The sequence below is a fragment of the Hippocampus zosterae genome, chromosome 18, assembly GCF_025434085.1.
Source record: "Hippocampus zosterae strain Florida chromosome 18, ASM2543408v3, whole genome shotgun sequence".
Classification (NCBI taxonomy): domain Eukaryota; kingdom Metazoa; phylum Chordata; class Actinopteri; order Syngnathiformes; family Syngnathidae; genus Hippocampus; species Hippocampus zosterae.
This window is the reverse complement of record NC_067468.1, coordinates 3,453,520-3,474,243: the sequence shown is the minus strand read 5'-3', so window position 1 is coordinate 3,474,243 and position 20,724 is coordinate 3,453,520. Positions and strand designations below refer to the sequence as shown.

The 20,724-nt window shown below is 43.4% G+C and overlaps 1 protein-coding gene across 4 annotated transcripts in view; it reads right to left on the bottom strand.

The window, feature by feature from the left end:
- sptan1 (spectrin alpha, non-erythrocytic 1) overlaps positions 1–20,724 on the bottom strand; it is a 72,902-nt gene that overhangs the window by 20,316 nt on the left and 31,862 nt on the right. For 2 of the 4 annotated variants that reach the window (XM_052050053.1, XM_052050055.1), the window contains 16 exons: positions 20,365–20,469; positions 20,244–20,276; positions 20,112–20,147; positions 19,456–19,503; positions 18,833–18,924; positions 16,629–16,773; positions 15,145–15,326; positions 13,550–13,649; positions 13,263–13,460; positions 12,289–12,435; positions 12,105–12,208; positions 11,198–11,360; positions 10,343–10,357; positions 6,560–6,691; positions 1,051–1,188; positions 865–969 (listed from right to left, as the gene is read on the bottom strand). In XM_052050053.1, coding sequence (XP_051906013.1) covers positions 865–969; positions 1,051–1,188; positions 6,560–6,691; positions 10,343–10,357; positions 11,198–11,360; positions 12,105–12,208; positions 12,289–12,435; positions 13,263–13,460; positions 13,550–13,649; positions 15,145–15,326; positions 16,629–16,773; positions 18,833–18,924; positions 19,456–19,503; positions 20,112–20,147; positions 20,244–20,276; positions 20,365–20,469 — 1,743 coding nt within the window. The remainder of the gene's footprint in view (positions 1–864; positions 970–1,050; positions 1,189–6,559; positions 6,692–10,342; positions 10,358–11,197; positions 11,361–12,104; positions 12,209–12,288; positions 12,436–13,262; positions 13,461–13,549; positions 13,650–15,144; positions 15,327–16,628; positions 16,774–18,832; positions 18,925–19,455; positions 19,504–20,111; positions 20,148–20,243; positions 20,277–20,364; positions 20,470–20,724) is intronic. The other 2 variants (XM_052050054.1, XM_052050056.1) reach the window with 1 other exon arrangement.

Here is a 20,724-nt window from a genome sequence, read left to right as displayed (position 1 = left end):
TTAATCTTCCTTTTGTGTGCACGCGTGCACTCTTTGTGGCTTCCGTTCTCGCCGAAATTTCAAAATCTCGAGATATGGCGAGGCCATGAGAACGAGAGGCGAGGGTATTACTATTGTGGCGACGCCACTCAAGCTAAGCGTGCATCAGCAGTAGATAGTCCGGTGCTCTCTGCTGTGCGTGAGTCAGCGCGAACATGTACGCAAGTGCGTCTTTCGATTCCAACCAATCAGCGCCGACGCAACCGATGTCACACACGACAACAGCTAAACTAAGATTGCCGTGATGACACTCGAAGTTGGACGGACACGTTTTTCTGCCAATCTGTGCGTTTCCCTTTTTGTCCAAATATATTTTTTACGACAACAACCATCTTGTCAAGGCGTCTTTTATTCGTTCCACTGGGGTTTAACAAGTGTGTTTATAAAGAGACGAAAATCTTACTAGTGTTAGTGCCTCAACATGGCTATGCTCGTGAAAGCAAAACAACGAACTCAAGTGCGTGTTCGTTCAATGTTGTCAATTCATATCCGGATTAATTTTAGACAATTTTTCCTCGATTCTCCACAGAAATTTTCATTAAAATTTGAAAATCTGGAATTCCGGTAAAATCCGGAGGACTTTCATCTCTGAGGAGTGTGCACAGATGTTTGATCGGAATCAGGTCAGACATCCTGTTGGGCTGTTCCAAATCGTTCATCTCCTTCTGGTGAAGCCTTTCTTTTGTTATTTGGATATGTACTTGGGGTCACTGATATGCCGAAAGGTGAACGACATTTTATTCAGCTTTCGAGCCTTTGAGCAGGGCTGTCGACTTTTTTAAATCCATTGCACTGTATTGACTGCCCTTCTACCGAACAACCAACCTCATGGGCAGAAATATCAGCCTCCAGCAGCTGGTGTTTTTTCAGCAGGTTGTTGACTGAGGCCAGATCTTTCCCATAGTCCTCTGAAGCAAGCAGTGCTTCCACCTGAAAATATATGTAAAAACGCATCAGTCATTTTCTCTTCTGTGAAAGTGTTTCTACAGTATGTGGTATGGCGGTAATCACCTCAGAGAGCCAGAAGTCAAAGTCTTTGATGCCTGTGTTAAAGTTCTGTTGCTTATTGGCTTCTTTGAGTTTTTGGCTCTTTTCAGCAGATTTGTTGACAAGGAACTGCCATTGCTCATCTAGAGCACCAAGGCGTACCTAAAGGGAAAATAGCTTTTTGAAAATTGCTGAATGAAAACATGAATTGCAGACATAAAACACTTAATTAGGAATGTGGTGATTAGATTTTTTGGGCACCTGAGTCAGTCACTGTAATACAGGCATGTCCAAAGTCCGGCCCGGGGACCAAATCCGGCCCGCGGTCGAATTTCATCCGGCCCTCGGCCCCTGTCATAAAATCAGTGCCGTCTGGCCCGCAGGTTGGGCGCAATGGAACACGTGTTGCATTGACTGAGGTCTCGTAGACTGGTGAGTGATGTTTCATAGAGTACTGCTTCCCTCTAGTGCAGGTGTCACCAACATTTTTTAGGGTGAGAGCAACTTCATGTGTACCGATTGTGTGAAGGGCTACCAAATTGATACACGTCTGAAATAACACATTTGTCCAAAATACCTTCAATAATATGAGGATGTGTTATTTTTAATACTTGATGATTTAAATTGTCAGACTTTGATCGTGTTTCGAAATGTCTCACAGTACTGCCAATGTTTGCATTTTTAAATCATAATTTCTACTAGCAAATCACAATGTCCAGGCACTGGCGGGCTACTCAAGTGGTCTTCACGGGCTACCTGGTGCCCGCGGGCACCATGTTGGTGACCACTGCTCTAGTGGCTAAATGAGTAATAGCATTCACTAAATGAGTAATAGCATTTAGACACTAGAGGGCATCACTCACGAGTTAACAAGACATCACTCCGTGTTTATATTGACTGATATGTCATATTTCAAATGATCCTTGCAGTTGTGGATATGTGTATTGCTTGTTCATTTCCCTGTTGTTCGAGTCAAAGGTTTTGTGACTATTGAAAAGTCATGGTGATACATTTTATGTTTCAAATCGATTAATTTGCACTCAGGAGACTTCTGTTTAAGAAAAAGTCAAGTGAATAAGCAGTTGCATGTGATATACCGGTTTCAAATGAACCAAAAGAAATTCTTAAGATTGTTGAAATTAAAATAAAAATGGAAATGTGAAACAGACTGGCTTACTAAAATTTGTTGAACAATATTGTTGTTCAATGTAAAGAATGTCAGCCAAGGTCGGCCCCCCGACATTTTACCACATAAAATCTGGCCCCCTTGGCAAAATGTTTGGACACCCCTGTTGTAATACATATAAACAAATAAATAATTGAAAAGCAAGACTGCGTGTGGGCACAACGCATTTAAGTCACAAATGCACAGTGTCGGAGGCAGATGCAGAGCTATTTTGTGGATCTCGCGGGAAGATGACAGAGGTGTGGGAGGCTTCCAGATTAATGACCACTGTGGCATGTAATCATAACACGGAACTTGCTATCCACAAAAGACGCCCAAGGTGAAGCTGCTTAGGACCCAAACCATGGCAAAAAATTAATGGACCTTAAATCAGTGAGCTATACATGAATGTGCCCGACTAACATTAGCCTTGTGTCGATCTGGTATCTAGGACGCCTCAAACTCATGACACAGAAAGTTTGGCGTGCCAGATTTTTTTCTGTGTTGTTCTACATAGTGTGATGCGATTTACGTGGCCACACAATTCTTACAGAAACATTGACTAAACAGTGTGATGGAGCCAAAAGACTATCGCTCCCTGACCAGCGGGCTCTCACTCCATTTTCTGCTCAAAATATCTAATATATACAGTGTATATAATATATATGATGGAAGTCAGTCTTGTACTGCAGTTACTTGCCCCCAATTCAGCAAGATGGCGTGATGAAATGTTTATTTGTTTGCAACTGGTTAGCACGTCGGGCTCACAGTGCAGAGGTGTAGGGCTCGGTTCAGGCTCTGGTCTTCCTGTGTGGAGTTTGCATGTTCTCCCCGTGCCTGCATGGGTTTTCTCCAGGTACTCCGGTTTCCTCCCATATTCCAAAAACATGCACTAGAGGTCCATGGAACACTCCCTAGGTGTGACTGTGTGAATGTTTGTTCTTCTATTGTGTGCCCTGCGATTGGCTGGCAACCAGTTCAGGGTGTCCTTGAGCACATACAATAAGTAGCTTACATTTCTGTGTCCAATTTGCCTGCTCCTTCTTTGTGTCTCGGAACCACTACTGCCGTTTCAAAATTCCCTACAGTGAGGCTAATAGCGAATTTAAAAATGTGCCAAGACAATAATATTCCATTATTTAACAATTTTCCTCAGTTAATTAACTCATTCAGTACCAGCCAATTCTGGACCAAGTCTTAAAAGACGTTTAAAAACGTCTTTGGGAGTGAGTGAGTTAAATAAGGCAGCCGTGGGAGGGGTCAAAGGGGTCGGGTGCAATGCGAGCTGGGCGGCAGCCAAAGGCGGGGACCCTGGCGGTCCGATCCTCGGCTACAGAAGCTAGCTCTTGGGACATGGAATGTCACCTCTCTGGCAGGGAAGGAGCCCGAACTGGTGTGTGAGGCAGAAAAGTTCCGACTGGATATAGTCGGACTTGCCTCCACACACAGCCTAGGTTCTGGTACCAGTCCTCTCGAGAGGGGTTGGACTCTCTTTCACTCTGGAGTTGCTCACGGTGAGAGGCGCAGAGCAGGTGTGGGCGTACTTATTGCCCCCCGGCTCAGTGCCTGTACATTGGGGTTCACACCGGTGGACGAGAGGGTTGCATCCCTCCGCCTGCGGGTGGGGGGACGGGTCCTGACTGTTGTTTGTGCATATGCACCAAACAGCAGCTCAGCATACCCACCCTTTTTGGAGTCCTTGGAGGGTGTGCTGGAGAGTACTCCTGCTGGGGACTCCCTTGTTCTACTGGGGGACTTCAATGCTCACGTGGGCAATGACAGTGAGACCTGGAGGGGCGTGATTGGGAGGAACGGCCCCCCCGATCAGAACTCGAGTGGTGTTTTGTTATTGGACTTCTGTGCTCGTCACGGACTGTCCATAACGAACACCTTGTTCAAACATAAGGGTGTCCACGTGTGCACTTGGCACCAGGACACCCTCGGCCATAGTTCGATGATCGACCTTGTGGTCGTGTCATCGGATTTGCGGCCGCATGTTCTGGACACTCGGGTGAAGAGAGGGGCGGAGCTGTCAACTGATCACCACCTGGTGGTGAGTAGGCTCCGATGGTGGGGGAAGATGCCGGTCCGTCCTGGCAGACCCAAACGTATCGTAAGGGTTTGTTGGGAGCGCCTGGCGGAATCCCCTGTCAGAAGGAGTTTCAACTCCCACCTCCGACAGAGCTTTTCCCATGTTCCGGGGGAGACGGGGGACATTGAGTCCGAGTGGACCATGTTCCGTGCCTCTATTGTTGAGGCGGCCAATCTGAGTTGTGGCCGTAAGGTGGTTGGTGCCTGTCGTGGCGGCAACCCTCGTACTCGCTGGTGGACACCAGCAGTAAGGGATGCCGTCAAGCTGAAGAAGGAGTCCTATCGAGCCTTTATGGCCTGTGGGACCCCAGAGGCAGCTGACGGGTACCGACTGGCCAAGCGGAACGCAGCTTCGGTGGTCGCCGAGGCAAAAACCCGAGCATGGGAAGAGTTCGGTGAGGCCATGGAAGCCGACTTCCGGACGGCTTCGAGGAAATTCTGGTCCACCATCCGACGTCTCAGGAGGGGGAAGCAGTGCACCACGAACACTGTGTACAGTGGGGATGGGGCACTGCTGACTTCGACTCGGGACGTTGTGAACCGGTGGGCAGAGTACTTCGAAGACCTCCTCAACTCCACCAACATGCCTTCCTTGGAGGAAGCAGAGCCTGGGGACTCTGAGGTGGGCTCTCCTATCTCTGTGGTTGAAGTCACCGATGTGGTTAAAAAGCTCCTCGGTGGCAAGGCCCCAGGGGTGGATGAGATCCGCCCAGAGTTCCTCAAGGTTCTGGATGTTGTGGGGCTGTCCTGGTTGACACGCCTCAGCAACATCGCGTGGTCAACGGGGAGAGTGCCTCTGGATTGGCAGACCGGGGTGGTAGTCCCTCTTTTTAAAAAGGGGGACCGGAGGGTGTGTTCCAACTACAGAGGGATCACACTCCTCAGCCTCCCTGGTAAGGTCTATTCAGGGGTGCTGGAGAGGAGGGTCCGTCAGGAAGTCGAGCCTCAGATTGAGGAGGAGCAGTGTGGTTTTCGTCCCGGCCGTGGAACAGTGGACCAGCTCTACACCCTTAGCAGGGTTCTCGAGGGTATGTGGGAATTCGCCCAACCAGTCTACATGTGTTTTGTGGACTTGGAGAAGGCGTTTGACCGTGTCCCTCGGGGAGTTCTGTGGGGGGTGCTTCGTGGGTATGGAGTACCGAACCCCCTGATACGGGCTGTTCGGTCACTATACCACCGATGTCAGAGTTTGGTCCGCATTGCCGGCAGTAAGTCGGAATCGTTTCCAGTGAGGGTAGGACTCCGCCAAGGCTGCCCTTTGTCACCGATTCTGTTCATAACCTTCATGGACAGAATCTCTAGGCGCAGCCGAAGCGTTGAGGGGGTCCGTTTTGGTGGCCTCAGTATTGCATCCCTGCTTTTTGCAGATGATGTGGTGCTGTTGGCTCCTTCAAACAGGGCTCTCCAACTCTCACTGGAGCGTTTCGCAGCCGAGTGTGAAGCGGTTGGGATGAAAATCAGCACCTCCAAATCTGAGACCATGGTCCTCAGTCGGAAAAGGGTGGAGTGCCCCCTCCGGGTCGGGGGGGAGATCTTGCCCCAAGTGGAGGAGTTTAAGTATCTTGGGGTCTTGTTCACGAGTGAGGGCAGGAGGGAGCGAGAGATCGACAGGCGGATCGGTGCAGCGTCTGCTGTGATGCGGACGTTGTATCGGTCTGTCGTGGTGAAGAAGGAGCTGAGCCAAAGGGCGAAGCTCTCAATTTACCGGTCGATCTACGTTCCAACCCTCATCTATGGTCACGAGCTATGGGTCGTGACCGAAAGAACGAGATCCCGGATACAAGCGGCCGAAATGAGTTTTCTCCGCAGGGTGTCCGGGCTCTCCCTTAGAGATAAGGTGAGAAGCTCGGTCATCCGGGAGGGGCTCCGTGTCGAGCCGCTTCTCCTCCACATCGAGAGGAGCCAGATGAGGTGGCTTGGGCATCTGATTCGGATGCCTCCTGAACGCCTCCCTGGTGAGGTGTTCCGGGCATGTCCCACCGGGAGGAGACCCCGAGGAAGACCCAGGACACGCTGGAGAGACTATGTCACCCAGCTGGCCTGGGAACGCCTCGGGATCCCCCTGGGAGAGCTGGAAGAAGTAGCTAGGGAGAGGGAAGTCTGGGCTTCCCTGCTAAAGCTGTTGCCCCCGCGACCCGGCCCCGGATAAGCGGTAGAAGATGGATGGATGGATGGAGGTCTGTGGCCCAACATTGCTTTGTAAAGATCAATGGATTTTATTTATTTATTTTTTTTTAAAAATACAACACAATTTACATGAAACCACAAAATAAATACCTTAACGGCATCCTCGCTGCCGGCACAGGCACCTCTCTGGATGAGTGCGTTACCAGTATCTATGACTCCCCGGATTCGGTCAGCGTTGGCATGGAGCTCCGCCTCAAATGCTTGGTGTTTCTGATGTTTACTCTACAGTCATTGAGAGAAACAAGAAAAAAAATGTCACTTACATTTCGATAATTTACCACCAATTTATTATGAGCAAAAAGTACTACCAACAGTATTGGCCCCCTTAAAATTTTTGACCTTTTCCCAAATTCAAAGTCTCAAACAAACATAAAATTGGATTGGATATTTTTTGGGGGGGGGGGGGGGGGTTGGTGATGAAAAATCAACACCAAATGGGCCACAATCATTAAGTGTGGTGTGTGTGTGCGTGTGCGTGTGTGTGTCATATATATATATACTAGCTGGTTGACCTAGCTAGTTCCTGCGGAAGGCTGGTACGGTGGTGGTTCGCCGCCCTCTGGGCGGCTCATCAGCTAGTTCCTGCGGAAGGCTGGTAAGGTGGGCCTTTGGCCCACAAAAGTGTTGTTCCTTGGTCCAACTTTTTGTTCATCTTCATTGCTTATCGCGAAAATAAAGAGATGTTTAGCGCTACTAAATAACTAACAATTTCATTGCAATGCTTGTGGGTAGACAACATTTTTTCGCTAAGATGCCCGCGCGATCGTAGTGAGCCACTGCCTGAGCGGCGCAGTGGCGGCGCGCAGCGGCGCGGTGAAGTAGGTACGTTTTGAAAAGGGACAGACGGAAGGACAGACCGCGTGCGGGACGACGCGCAATATATATATAGATATATATATATATTTTTTTTTAATTCAGGTCTGGACTTTGACTCGGCCATTCAAACACTTCTGTTAAGTTTTGAACTAATCAGATGTGGATTTTGCTTTTTGTTTTGGATTATTGTCCTGCAGCATTGTAAACTGCCATCCAAATCTTTTGCAGACTCCAACAGGTTTTCTTCCTAAATTTCCCTTGTATTTGGCGCAATCCATCTTCCATCAACCATTCTCCAAGTCCTTACTGAAGAAAAGCAGCCCCATTCCGTAGTGCTACCACCACCATGTCTGACAGTGGGGGTGGAGTTTTCAGGGTGATGTGCAGTGTTACATTTACCGTACGCATAATCTGACACACTAAAGGTTGGTTGGTCTCATCTGACAAGAGGACCAGTTTCCACATTATTGGTGTCCACCTGGAGGCTTGTGGCAAACTTTGACTTTTTATATTCTTCCTTTGAGAAATGGTTGTCTTCTTGTCTCTCTTCCATAAAGGCCAGATTTGTCCAATGTAGGACTGATACTTGGTCGATAAACAGATCCCCCCCATCATCTATCTCTACAGTTCATCCAGGTGATCATGGCAATCTTGGCGGCATTTCTAAACTGTGCTCCCTTTGTTTGGGCTAAAAGTTTAGAAGGGATGGCCAGGTGTTGGTACGTTTGTTGTGGTCTGATTCTCTCTGTATTTCAATGTGATTGATCAAACAGTGCTTCATGAAATCTTTCAAGCTTGTGAAAACTATTTATGTCCCACTTCTGCTTTAGACATCTCCACAGTTTTATCCTGGACCTGCTCGGTGTGTTCCCTGGTTTTCGTGATACTGTTTGCTGACAAATATTCTTTTAACAGACCTCTGAGTTCATCTGAGGTCCATTTATAATGACACGAGAGTAGGAAGTCTTGTTATTTATCATCCACAGTCATTTAGGTCAACACTGGATAATTAAGAAATCATCGGAGATCATTTGGAGTCATCTGGCTGCACTTGGAGAAAAGGGGATGAATAATTTTGCACACCCTACTTTTCAGCTTGCTATTTGTGTCCCATTTGGTGTTGATTTTTCACAAAATATGTCCAATTTTTAAATCTTTATGTTTGAAACCTGAAACGTGACAAAGGCTCAAAACGTTAAAGGGGTCTAACACTTTTGCAAAGGCACTGCACAAATGCAAGTCTTTTGTTCTTGCTCCATTTCCAATGAGCTGAGCTCAAAGACTGTTTTTCTTTGTGGGAAAAAAATTACACCGATTTCGCAAGTGTGTCAATGGCTGCACATCATAAAAGGCCACTGTAAAATGCTCTGTTTCATCTTATTCACACCCCCCAGCATCCCAAACCCCCAATAGCATTAGCAAGAGAAAGTCCAAGTCATGAAAATGGGAGCAAAAACAGAAGTGTTGCACTTACATTTAGTGCCCAAACACTCTAATAATGACATCCAGTGCACAAGTTAGAATCCCAGCCATTTTTGTTAATACAATCTATTTTGTTTGTTATTATAATTACATAACTAGAATTATACAAATGTGACATTAGTATGGAAAAGCTGTGGTGACAGGGACATACATAAAATGACATTTGACAGGTCATTAGAAAGTTTTTTTGTTTGTTTGATGAACCTTCTGTTTAATTTCTATTCCGAGGTAAGTTTATTAAAAAAAATTGTGTGGAGTGAACTGACCTTGGCAAAAAAACATAAATCTCAAAATAACAGGATTTAAGCATGAAACCAGATTCCTGACTGATCAGCGGCTCACCAATATAGAAGGACTGAGTCCATGTTTAGACACAGTTGTACGATATGCATGAGCAGGCAGAAACTTTGATGGTCAATTTCAACACATGCCAACTTTGTCATTGTTTGACTAAAAAAAAAGCCACCTTTATTTGGGCTTTAAAATGAGAATGTACGGTGTTACGGCAGCTTTATCAACATAGTCGTCGCCATTGTCTGTTGTTCATTGATCTTGCTCAGTCTTCATAGACTTGTTTAAAAGTGTTATTTTACAAGTGTGTTTAAAGACCTTTAAACATTTCACATATTGTGGGGGTGGAACTGATTGGAGGGGGAATCACAGCATTTCTATTGCTTTGCATTTTATTCTACGGAAACATTTGAAGCAAGTTGTAAGACTAAGTTAGTACCAATTAAATAATGAAATGTCAAGAGATTCCACCAAACATTTTCAAATGTCGTACAATACAAACAAATAAAGCCTGCACTCATGAGTGAAGACCACTCAAAACATATAGTGCTTTATCGTGGATTTAAAAAGTTTACACAAACCATTGACTGCCAGATCTTTTTGATGATTACCAACTCTTAAGTCATTCAGAATCCTTTGTAATCTCAGGTACGAGGGATGGGCATGATTATTGATTTATCAATCAATAAGAATTAATCAAATTGATGGTACTGCAACCAGTTATGGCGCCATTGAATCTTTCCCAACGAGTGTGTAATATAAAGAACAACACAACATTCAGGTTCAGCTACATCCATGCAGACCTCATGTCAAGGCAAATATTATTCATGTCAATATAGCATAGATTGATAAATGCAGTATTAACCTTTCCAGGTCATACCTGTTAAGAGTTCCAATACTTTTTTTGCACAACTTGCTGTTCTCCAACATGGAGATATATGGCAAAATCCACAAAATGTTTGGTCCATGAACCAAGCGATGCATTTTCAGGGACCTTGATTTTTAATGCCTTTCTGTCACTGTTCCAGTCTCTATTTATGTCCGTTGAAACTGCTGATGTCACACTAACACTAAGCTCATTGGTTACTTTCATTTGAGAACTTGCTTTTTGAAGCCTCAGAATGGGGCGTTGCAATTGCTTGCCCACTGCGTTTAACAAAAAGTTTTTTTCCCCTACATTTCTATTGAAATCTGGCACAAGGGTTTGTGTATATTTTTTATATCCAATCATATCCACAAAGGAAGATGTCTGTTGGTTAGTAAACTAACAGTACTCAAACTTACCAGAAGCTTGGACAGCTATGAGAAAGCAAAAGACATTAGGAGAAAATTTAGTTTTATGGCAGATAAGAAAGTGGAGTTGGACAATGAATAGTCAAATGAGAGCATCATGTATGCTGAAATACAATTTCAAAGCTTTAAAAGAAAATAGTGTTTTGCACCCTTCCTAATTCCTTCTTTTCGTCATGCTTGATTGTTTTAGAATAAATTTAGGACAACATAAAAATTATAAATGATCCACTCAATGAAAAAGAAAGGTATAGTTAGTAAAAAATCTATACCACGCGCACACACACACACACACACACGCACACACACACATTACTGCCGAGCTCAGGGCCAGTGCTCTGCAGATCTGAGGTCCTAAAATCAAAATTGCATGTTTCACTTTTGGGGTAGGCATTTTGAGGGATAATTAAAAAAAAAAAAAAGATAATGAAATATTCTCTCTTTTGTAGTGTTCAATCTCCCGTAATGTCAATGACATTGCGGTAAAGTGTCACTTGTACTGTATATCAGGATAGGGGTGGTGGGTTTTCCCCCCAGGATGGAAATAATTAAAATATATTTATATTTATATTATTAAATAAAAACATCATTTTGTATTGTCTTAAGTTAGCTTTGTCAAATGGAATATAAAGAAATCAGGAAGGGGCAAATTATTTTTCATAGCAGTAGCAGCTTTCTTCAAACATTCAATGCATTCAAGAAATTGGACACACTGTTTCAAGTTGTCGTGTTTCAGCTTTACTTCAAAACACCATCTTCAAAAGTGAAGCTCTGAACATTTTCCACTCTGAATGTATTTGATTACCTATTAACTAATTGATGTCGGTGGTGTGTTAAAAAACAAAATACCTGAATGTTGGTAGGGTCCTTGTAGGACTCATCAGTTGCAGTCTGCAGTTTCTCGCTGATCCAAGCTTCTATTTCATCCACATCTCGGCTGAATTGCTGTAGGGTCTGGGATTCACCAAGCTTTGACCGCTTTTCAATCATCTGGGCCTTCAGCCGGCGCCACCTTTCAAGGGATCAATTGGGGTTTTCAAGTTCTAATATTGGTGTTTTGGTCTAACTGAAGAATACTTGTATTACTACAATGTATCCCATACCCAATAGCCTGTAATTGCTTTTAAGGTGTACCATATAACAGCTCAGTATTGGGCCATTTCAAGAAGATCGCTACAAAAACATGTTTGAAATGTCCTGGTGATATGAAAAGCTCTTTGCGACCGTGAAAACTGTTGGTGAATGTCTGACAAACAACTTTGCAACATTTGAGCTGACCTTTTTTTTGGTTCTTTTTTTTTGCTGTCATGAACAAAACACTGAGAAGTATTGGCAAAAAATATATAAGACATATCATTTAGAGTTTCCGTTTGTCTTTACAGTATTTTCCCAGATTGACTGTGGCTTGTCCAGGTGCTCAATGGTATAGCTCGTAGCTGCCAATAATCAGATAATCAGGTCAGAATTGTATTATTGTGAAACTTCTCAGGCAAATATAATGAGTTCCAATAACAGTAGACAGAATTGTGAATACAAACATAACTACTACATATTTTGATGCCTGCGATCCATTTTGCTTAGCTGAACATACGCTGAATTGTCATACTCTTGGTAGGGAGCTATATGAGACTTGCGTGTTCTGCCCAGTATTACAGTGAATAACCCCGAATTCATGGTACACTACTCACAAATTCACATTTTCAAGGTTTTTATCTGTGAAACTTCTAAACATCTTTAAAAAAAGAAACATTCCAACCTGTCAAGAACTTCATTGCGTCGACTGAAGATCTCAGGTTTGGCGTAATGGTCAGCTCCAATTAGTTGATTGGCAAAGGATTGCAGAGCAGCAATTTTCTCTTCCTGCATGTGCAGACAATTGCAGGTTTATAGTATAAAGAGCAGTAATCCAGAAAGACTAGAAAATGTGTGCGACAATTCACCTGCACATTAATAGCTTTATCAAAGTCTTCATGCTTTTTGATTAATGCCTCAACACTGTCGAGGGAGTCTCCCTTGTCATCACTTGCAAGGAAAGCTTCACGAGCTGCCATCCAGTTCTCAGCCTGTTCACAGTCTCTGCTAAAGAGCTGTGAGATGAATCCAGAAAATTGTCAATCAATAATCAAGTCAAGTCAATAGTATTTATAGATCACTTTCAAACAGCCATCGCTGCATACAAAGTCCTGTACATGGAGCAATTTAACATGCACAATAAGCAGTAAGACAAATCGGTAATAAAGGCGTAGAAAGCACCAAACAGTAAAACCAAGAACAAATCTAAGTAATGCTGAGTCGAATGCCAAAGAATACAAGTGAGTTTTGAGGAGGGTTTTGAAGATGGCCAGCGAGGAGGCTTGCCGAATGTTCAGTGGGAGGTCATTCCATAGAGAGGGACCAGCAACAGAAAAGGCTAGATCCCCTCTGAGCCTCAGTTTAGTTCTTGGTACTTCTAATAATGTTTGGTCCACAGACCTGAGGCGCCGGGCAGGTTGTGTAGGGGCGGATGAGCTCAGAGAGGTAGAAGGCGCTTAATGGAGGACTGGCTGACTCCAAAGAAAAGGGCATTGCGGTAATCGAGCCGGGATGTGACAAAGGCATGAATTACTGTCTCAAAGTGTTCATGTGAGAGGAGAGGTTTTATTTTGGCCAGCTGTCTAAGGTGAAAGAAGCTGGATTTAACAAAGGCACCAATTTGTCGATCGAGTTTGAAATCACTGTCCAGTTTAAGGCCCAAATTTGAGACTGTTGACTTAAGATAAGGAGACAGGGGGCCCAAGTCTACAGGATGGAATGTACAAGGGCCACTGGGACCAAACAATATCACCTCTGTCTTCTTTTCGTTATGGAGACAAACTGATGTTCGTGATGACATAATACATTTTTTTTAACGAAGAAATCTTTTCTCAACATTTACCTGGAACTCCAGGCACTGGTCCAGCATCATGCGGCGCTGCACCCAGGCCTTTTCCAGGTCAGCTCGCTCCAAGTCTAAAGCCTCCAGTCTCTGCTTGATCTCGGGACTTGCATAATGGCCTTGCAACAACAGCTGCTGTCCAAATTGCTCAAAGGCCTGGAACGTACCAAGACGAGCGTCTATCTCTGTGCGATGTTCCTGGAGAAATGAAAAGAGCAGCATAGGGATATAAATCAGTAAAATGTTATGTTGACAGCTTGATTAAGAAACCAATCAAATTTATTCACCTGATGTCTTTCTAGAAGAGCTTCAGCTCCAGTCACATCTTTGGCTAGCTCCTCTGAGGACACTAGTCCTCGGATCCCATTAACCCAGGACATGAGGTCTCTGCGGACACAGAGAGCAAGACAACTTAAGATCAATATCACTTCAACATCAATGTCTTAGCTGACATGAAACAATTTTTTTATAGAGGTGTAGTGAGTCATTTCTAAATGTTTTGTGATTAGCATTATTTTGTCTGTAAAATAGTTGTAGGTTATTGAGAAAAGTTTCATATCTATTCACAAAATTGCAGAAACCCCCCCCCTGAAACATACCCATTTATGTATGTTTAGATTCTCAGTATTCTTGATTCTCGATTCTCAATTTAAGTTAGCTCACACAGTTAGCACAACGTATAAAGAGCAGCATCACAGTTTCAATCACGGTTCGTTACGTTCGCGACCGGCAGTTTTGCGTGTAATGTCTTTCTGTAACAGTGGTGTCTTTTATTTAGTTATTTTTGCACAGTTGTCACGTTTGTGCGGTGGTACTAGAATGTTTGTTTGAACAAAGTAATTTGCGTTACAGCTAGAGTCAATAATGCCGGCACTTCACTTGGCCGTTGGGATTTGGAGTCCATTTGCTCGATTCCAGTTATGTTTGCCGAATGCTTTCTCGTGTTTAGAATAATGAATATTTATAAATATTCATAGTTTAAATTCATGGTTGATTTTATTAGTTATTATTATTGTGAAGTTAAAGTTAGTAAATTAATTGTCGTATGAGTGGTAGTGGTGATAATAGTAGTACTCAGAGAATGTTTAGAGATCAGCCATCTCGTTACCTCTGTGTCCCGCGCCCTAGACGCATAATTTTCCCCAAAAACTACGCCAAGCCTGAGGATTTCACAGGAACAGTCGTTACCAGTAGTGTGTCGTTTCCGTGGCGTCATTTTAACGGTACCGAAAAATAGTTTAACCATAAAAGTCACCGCACACGAGTTGACTGTGTGATCAACGCAATTTCACTGTGCCTGTATGTGTGTTTGTGGTGTGGTGTGTGAGTGTGTTTCTTCTAATTTTCTTTCGTTTTGTTTTCAGTGTTGGGGGAGGGCGCAACAGATGACGTTATGTGTGCATGCGGGTTGCTATTTTAGTCCGCAAACTGAGGAATCGCGCGGATGAAATTTTGAGATGGCGGCGAAAAAACCTCACTAGTCTACTAACTTACGACATTTAAGAAATGGGAATGCCAGTCTGATTCTGATCGACCCAATAGGCAACCCTGCCTAAAACCAGAATTCGCTGACTAGCTTCGCGCTTAGCGCCGTTGTTTGCGTATGAGCGGTGATGCAGTCATCTGATTGGTTGCCCTCTATGTCAATCAAGTAACGGGATTGATACGTTCCGTCTACTTGCCGCCTTGTTTGAATGGCATCGCCAATGCCGAGGCATTTTCTACGCTTGTCGTGTGAAAGCCCGGGAGCCGTATTGAACCAGCCAAAGAGCTGCATGTGGCTCGCGAGCCGCGGGTTGGCCACCCCTGGCCCTAAAACTAGGCGCTTCCACAGCCATGTGTGAAAATAAATTTTCAATGCTCAAAAACATGTTATTCTCACCTGAAATCAGATAGAAAACGTTGCAGGTCGTGTGAATTTCCAAGTTTGTCTTTACGCTGGTCAGCGCGTCCTACTAGGCTGCTCCAGGCAGTGTTGAGTTCAGTACACTTCTCTTGAATGTCATCCACTGCTTCTGGGTGGGACTGTATTAGACGTTGTGCCGTCTCCCCAAGAGAGTTCACCTGTGAAAGGAAAGCATGAAAAGGAGAACAGAGAAACTCATGCATGTTTGACGTGCATATCTGTGTTTCATCAAATTGGAGAGTAATGGAATCACATGTAAGCAACATTACGTATTGTGAATACAAAAAGAATAGATAACTGTACTCTGATTTGATCGGGGGTGGTGGGGGGGCTGCTGAGGAGCTACATTTTCTTTATTTATGCCTGTGGTGGGAACCATTTTGCACAGTCCCATTTTTTTCAGCAGAGATGTCGGACCTTTTGGACAGTCTATGTTGGTGCGGCTAAGAGGGATGGCTGGTGGGGCTGAGTATGAGGAGAGAGTAGCATGGAGGTGTATTTGAAAGTGAGAGCCGAAGCAGATCTAATGTGATTTGAACCAAGCTCTGCATTCGTCACTGGATGCTACAGTTTCGTGTTTACTTTCCAAAGTAGCTTGTAGCAGATCTTTGTGACGTCATGCACACAGTGATCATGACATCTCTGATCCACTGGTGAAGGGAGAGTGATTCCCTTCTCTTTCATCTAGAATTGCTTTAAACAACAAGGTGTATGCAGGAAGAGCTGTAATGATTCTAACTGTCTATGTTTAGTGTTATGTTGTATTATTTTTGTCATTTTATGTGAAATGTTTTGTAAAAGCGCTTTGTTACAGCTGCAGCTATTGTGAAAGTGTTACATAAAGATGGATGGTATGGTATTGTATTTGCGGGTGGGCAACGGTGGTCCACTGTATACAATTACAAAAAAATTTAGAACCTCCTTTGACCATGCACAAACAACTACAGTCATTCACGAAAACAAGAACTTTAACGATAACTTAAATTGAGAATTTATTATAGTGGACGAATGTCCAATATCAGTGGATGCTCAACTTTTTTTTTTAACCTTGTGGACCCCAAACGTTCTACCATGAGTCCCCCTACAACCATCCTCAGTCATATGATGAGGAACCCCTCCTCTTCTGTTGGATAGCGGGAGTCAAGCAGCTACATTCACAACTTTTCAGCAAGAAATGAAAAGCGATGGTTTACTGCAGAATTACAGGGGGGAAAAACATGTGGTGTTATGCTATTTTGAGCTCTGCAGGCATGAGCAGTTATGTAGAATGACTTCTGATTCATAGGCGCACACACATATTTATTCCACTGTGCAAACAAAAATGGCAAGTGTGTCCATGTCATGCATAAATCCAATGGTGAATTTGCATATGTGCTCAATTTGTGCACAGAGTTGTTATGAATGAATGAGGGCAAATTTTCTTGACAAAATTGTGAAAATGTTTTTTGTGAAAAGCTAACCTTGTCACCCAAGGCTGCCAGGTCTCTCTCAAAGCCTTCATGCTTGCGCTGTAAAGCCTGAACACTAGCCAAATCGTGACCATAGTTGTCTGTGTTGAGGGCCTGGTTTTTTTCCTCAATCCATTCTTTAGTTTCATCAGCATCTCTGTGGAAAAACAAATACGGCATTGCTCAGCAGCTCATCAATTGTCAGAACACTATGGGATATTGATCTGTCCAATTGAAGAAGGCCTGCATCCTTTGTATCTGCTAAAGTGTAAATTAAAAGCAACAGGAAAAAACAAACCAAAAAAATAACTAAAGGCATTTTCTCACCCCACCCGCAAGACAGACAAGCAGATAGATAGAAAACATAATGCCGGTAAATCACATACCCATTAAAAAAAAAAAAAAAAAAAAAAAAATCAATCAATCAATAAATAAAAATTGTAGAAAAAAAGCTCTAAAATATTGAGTTTTAAGCCAATTCTTTTGTGTGCGCAAAATTTCGTGAGATTCCGCTGAGATTTAAAGCCTCAAAAAGAAAACAAAAAAAGACTTTTTCAATGTAAACTGCACATCGCCACCGCAACAGCGTGCAAAGAAATCAAAAGATTTCAATAACTATCATCTTAACATTTAAAAGTCGAAGACACTCACATAAGCTATGGAGGAGTGGTCAAAATATGACCTCTTATGGAAGGCCAAAAATAAATTAAAAATAGCTGACCTTCTTGTTAGCTGTCACGTATGTCTCCAAAATACTTTTTTGAAGGTTACGGGCTATGAAATGTACCTACATTTTTTTTTTAGTAGTTTAAATGTACCATGGCCAATGCTTCATTAAGAAGACATTTTTAAAAGCAAAATGTGTTGCCCCGCCCACATCAAGGGCTATGTGGAAAACATAAAATTGTTTTACCAGGTACATAATCGGTAGTACAACGGGGCAAAAGTAGGACCCTTCTAAATGTGCAAAAATTGTTCAAAATTGTATATTCAAATACTCACAGCTCACTTGCAGTACAATGTAGGATATGACTACCGTAGACTTTATTTGTACGGCGGAGGGTGCTACACATCTCAATTTTCGTAGCCATAGGGAAAACATTCTGAACCTCTGGAGGGGTTGCGACAGACCCATTTTCTATGCTCATGTATGACCATTTAAAATATAAAATTTTTCGCCAGGCCTGGTGTGTGTGTGCGCGTGTGTGTGTGTGCAAAGTTTGGTGAATTCTTTTTGCAGAGAATAATAATAATGATAATTTTAAAAGACACAATAGGGGGAAAAAACACTTTTCCTATGGTCAGTGTATGGGTGTCGTGTGTAGAATTTTTCAGCCTCCCCATTTTGGAATGCGGCAGTAACATCATGAGGAAAAACTGTTGGCTCATTCAAGCAGGGCTCTCCAACTCTCACTGGAGCGTTTTTCAGCCGAGTGTGAAGTGGTTGGGATGAAAATCAGCACCTCCAAATCTGAAACAATGGTCCTCAGTCGGAAAAGGGTGGAGTGCCCCCTTCGGGTCGGAGGGGAGATCTTGCGGAGAAGTGGAGAAGTTTAAGTATCTTGGGGTCTTGTTCACTAGTGAGGGCAGAAGGGAGCGAGAGATCGACAGGCGGATCGGTGCAGTGTCTGCTGTGATTCATACTTTGTATCGGTTTGTCGTGGTAAAGAAAGAGCTGAGCCAAATGGCGAAGCTCTCAATTTACCGTTCCAACCCTCATCTATGGTCACGAGCTATGGGTTGTGACCGAAAGAACGAGATCCCGGATACCAGGGGCCGAAATAAGGTTTCTCGGCAGGGTGTCTGTGCTCTCCCTAAGAGATAAGGTGAGAAGCTCGGTCATCCGGGAGGGGCTCAGAGTTGAGCCGCTTCTCCTCCACATCGAGAGGAGCCAGATGTGCTTGGGCATCTGATTTGGATGCCTCCTGAACGCCTCCCTGGTGAGGTGTTCCGGGCATGTTCCACCGGGAGGAGACCCCAAGGACGACCGAGGACGCGCTGGAGAGACTATGTCACCCAGCTGGCCTGGGAACGCCTCGGGATCCCCCGGGAAGAGCTAGAAGAAGTGGCTGGGGAGAGGGAAGTCTGGGCTTCCCTGCTCAAGCTTTTGCCCCCACGACCCGACCTCCGATAAGCGGTAGAAAATGGATGTATGGATGGATTTTCCTAATTTAAATGAGTCTGTATATGATATAAAATGGATAAACAATTCTCACCTGTGGAATCTTTGCACTTCATGGGCACTACCCAACAAGTTGCTTCTTTCTTCAGCCAACTGCTGTAGTGATTTCCATTGGTTATTCAAATCCTGGATGTTGAAAAAAGAATTGCCATTAGCCGCTTTCAAATGGCCTTCCCTGCAAACTGGTGCATCAGAAGCAGGTTTTATATACCAGGCGGAAGAGAATAACGTTTTCCAGATAACTGAGCTGCAGCATATCAGGTAACTGCTATTTTTCTGAGCATCACCTGGTTTGCAGTAATAATCCTAAACTAAAATGTAATGTTTCTGTTTAACTTTTAAGAGGAAAGGGGAGTGGGACTAATGTTTGCCCTGCGACGGATGTGGGAATCACCATGGGCAGTTAAACAGCAAAGCGCAAAGTAGGGATGAAAAACCATGAGAATTCCATTGATTAAGGTGATCAATACACGGTGGCACTGAATATATAATAATTTCATCAACCGTCTATTTAAAGGGTTAAAAAAAAAACAAATTAAGGCACATTAATGGCTAAAATTAAAGTTCTGGGGCCAAAATCTGAAATGGTTATTAAGTTGAACAAGATTTTGATGACATGACGGGAAGGCACAATGTTTTGATGGGAGAAATTCTTACCTTAATTGTATTAAAGTTAGCCGTTGTTTGAACAGCCATTCGTATGTTCTATGGAAAAACAAGAGGGCATTTCAGAAACACACAAAAGAGACAATTAGAGTACAACCTTGGTTATGTCAACCATACCACTTAACTTTTACTCAAATTATTTTTAAAAATTATAAATATATAATCTGAATCAGATGTGCTGTAAGTTTCTGTCCTGAAAAAAATAAATGACACCTGATTTCGAGAGATGCCAGCAGAAAATTGGTCAAGTTTAGACACCTAACGCTCAAACAGAGCATGTACTGTATATGTATAGTTCAAAGTATGTTGCATTCATAGAAAATGTGTATCCCCATGGTGAGAAAAGATAATTCACAGAATGAATGGCAAACACGAGACGTGTTGCTCATGGGCTTTTTTTTTGGTCTATGTCTGAATAAATGATTATTCTCAGCCCCCCTGGCCCCCCCCCAAAAAACCCTCAGTGTTGCTTTGCAGTCTGAGGTATCGCTAAAAAAAACCAGCTTACATTTATTTTAAAGAGCTTGTTTTCTCCACTTTTTGCTCAGACACCAGTATTTTGGGTTGGCTGGCAATATGAGGAACTTTGCTTTGTTTAACAGCTTCAGTGAAAGTGCTAAGTGCAACCTCCACTGCGGATATTTTACCTTCCATGGAGATGCAGTTTTGGAATCGGCTTCATCCTATTAAAGCATAAGACATGGCTGTGTTAAGCCTATTCGTTTTTAAATATCAAACACAAAATACAATAGAAATGTGAATGTTCATTTGCTTCCAACCTTGCCAGGCATTGCACCATACATTTCTTGTTGCTGTAAATGAAAAACATGCGCCTTCATATTAAAAATCACCAAAGGAACCAAGTTGATCCAAAAACTGAGGAAGGGAGCTGCAACTTACCTGTACTTGAACCACAGGTAGTTCCTCATTCATTAGGCCTTCAGATTCCAGCTCAGACGCTACTCTGTTGATGTCCCTCAGGCGCGACTCATTAGCCTTAAGGTCCTGGAAAGCCATAAAACAAAAAAGCCTGAATTCCATGTTTAGATCATCCTGTGGTTACAAAATCAATACACAGATTTTGCAAGTGTTGTTTCATGGAAGCTGGAATTTAGGGAAATGCACTCTCTGTCTATGACCATATCAAGATCACCTTTCAGTTTTTGTAACTTGTTTTGTATACACTCATCACAGGCATGACTGTAATTCATTTTTAGATTTATTACAGTTACGAAATAGTGTGGCTAATAAACATGATGA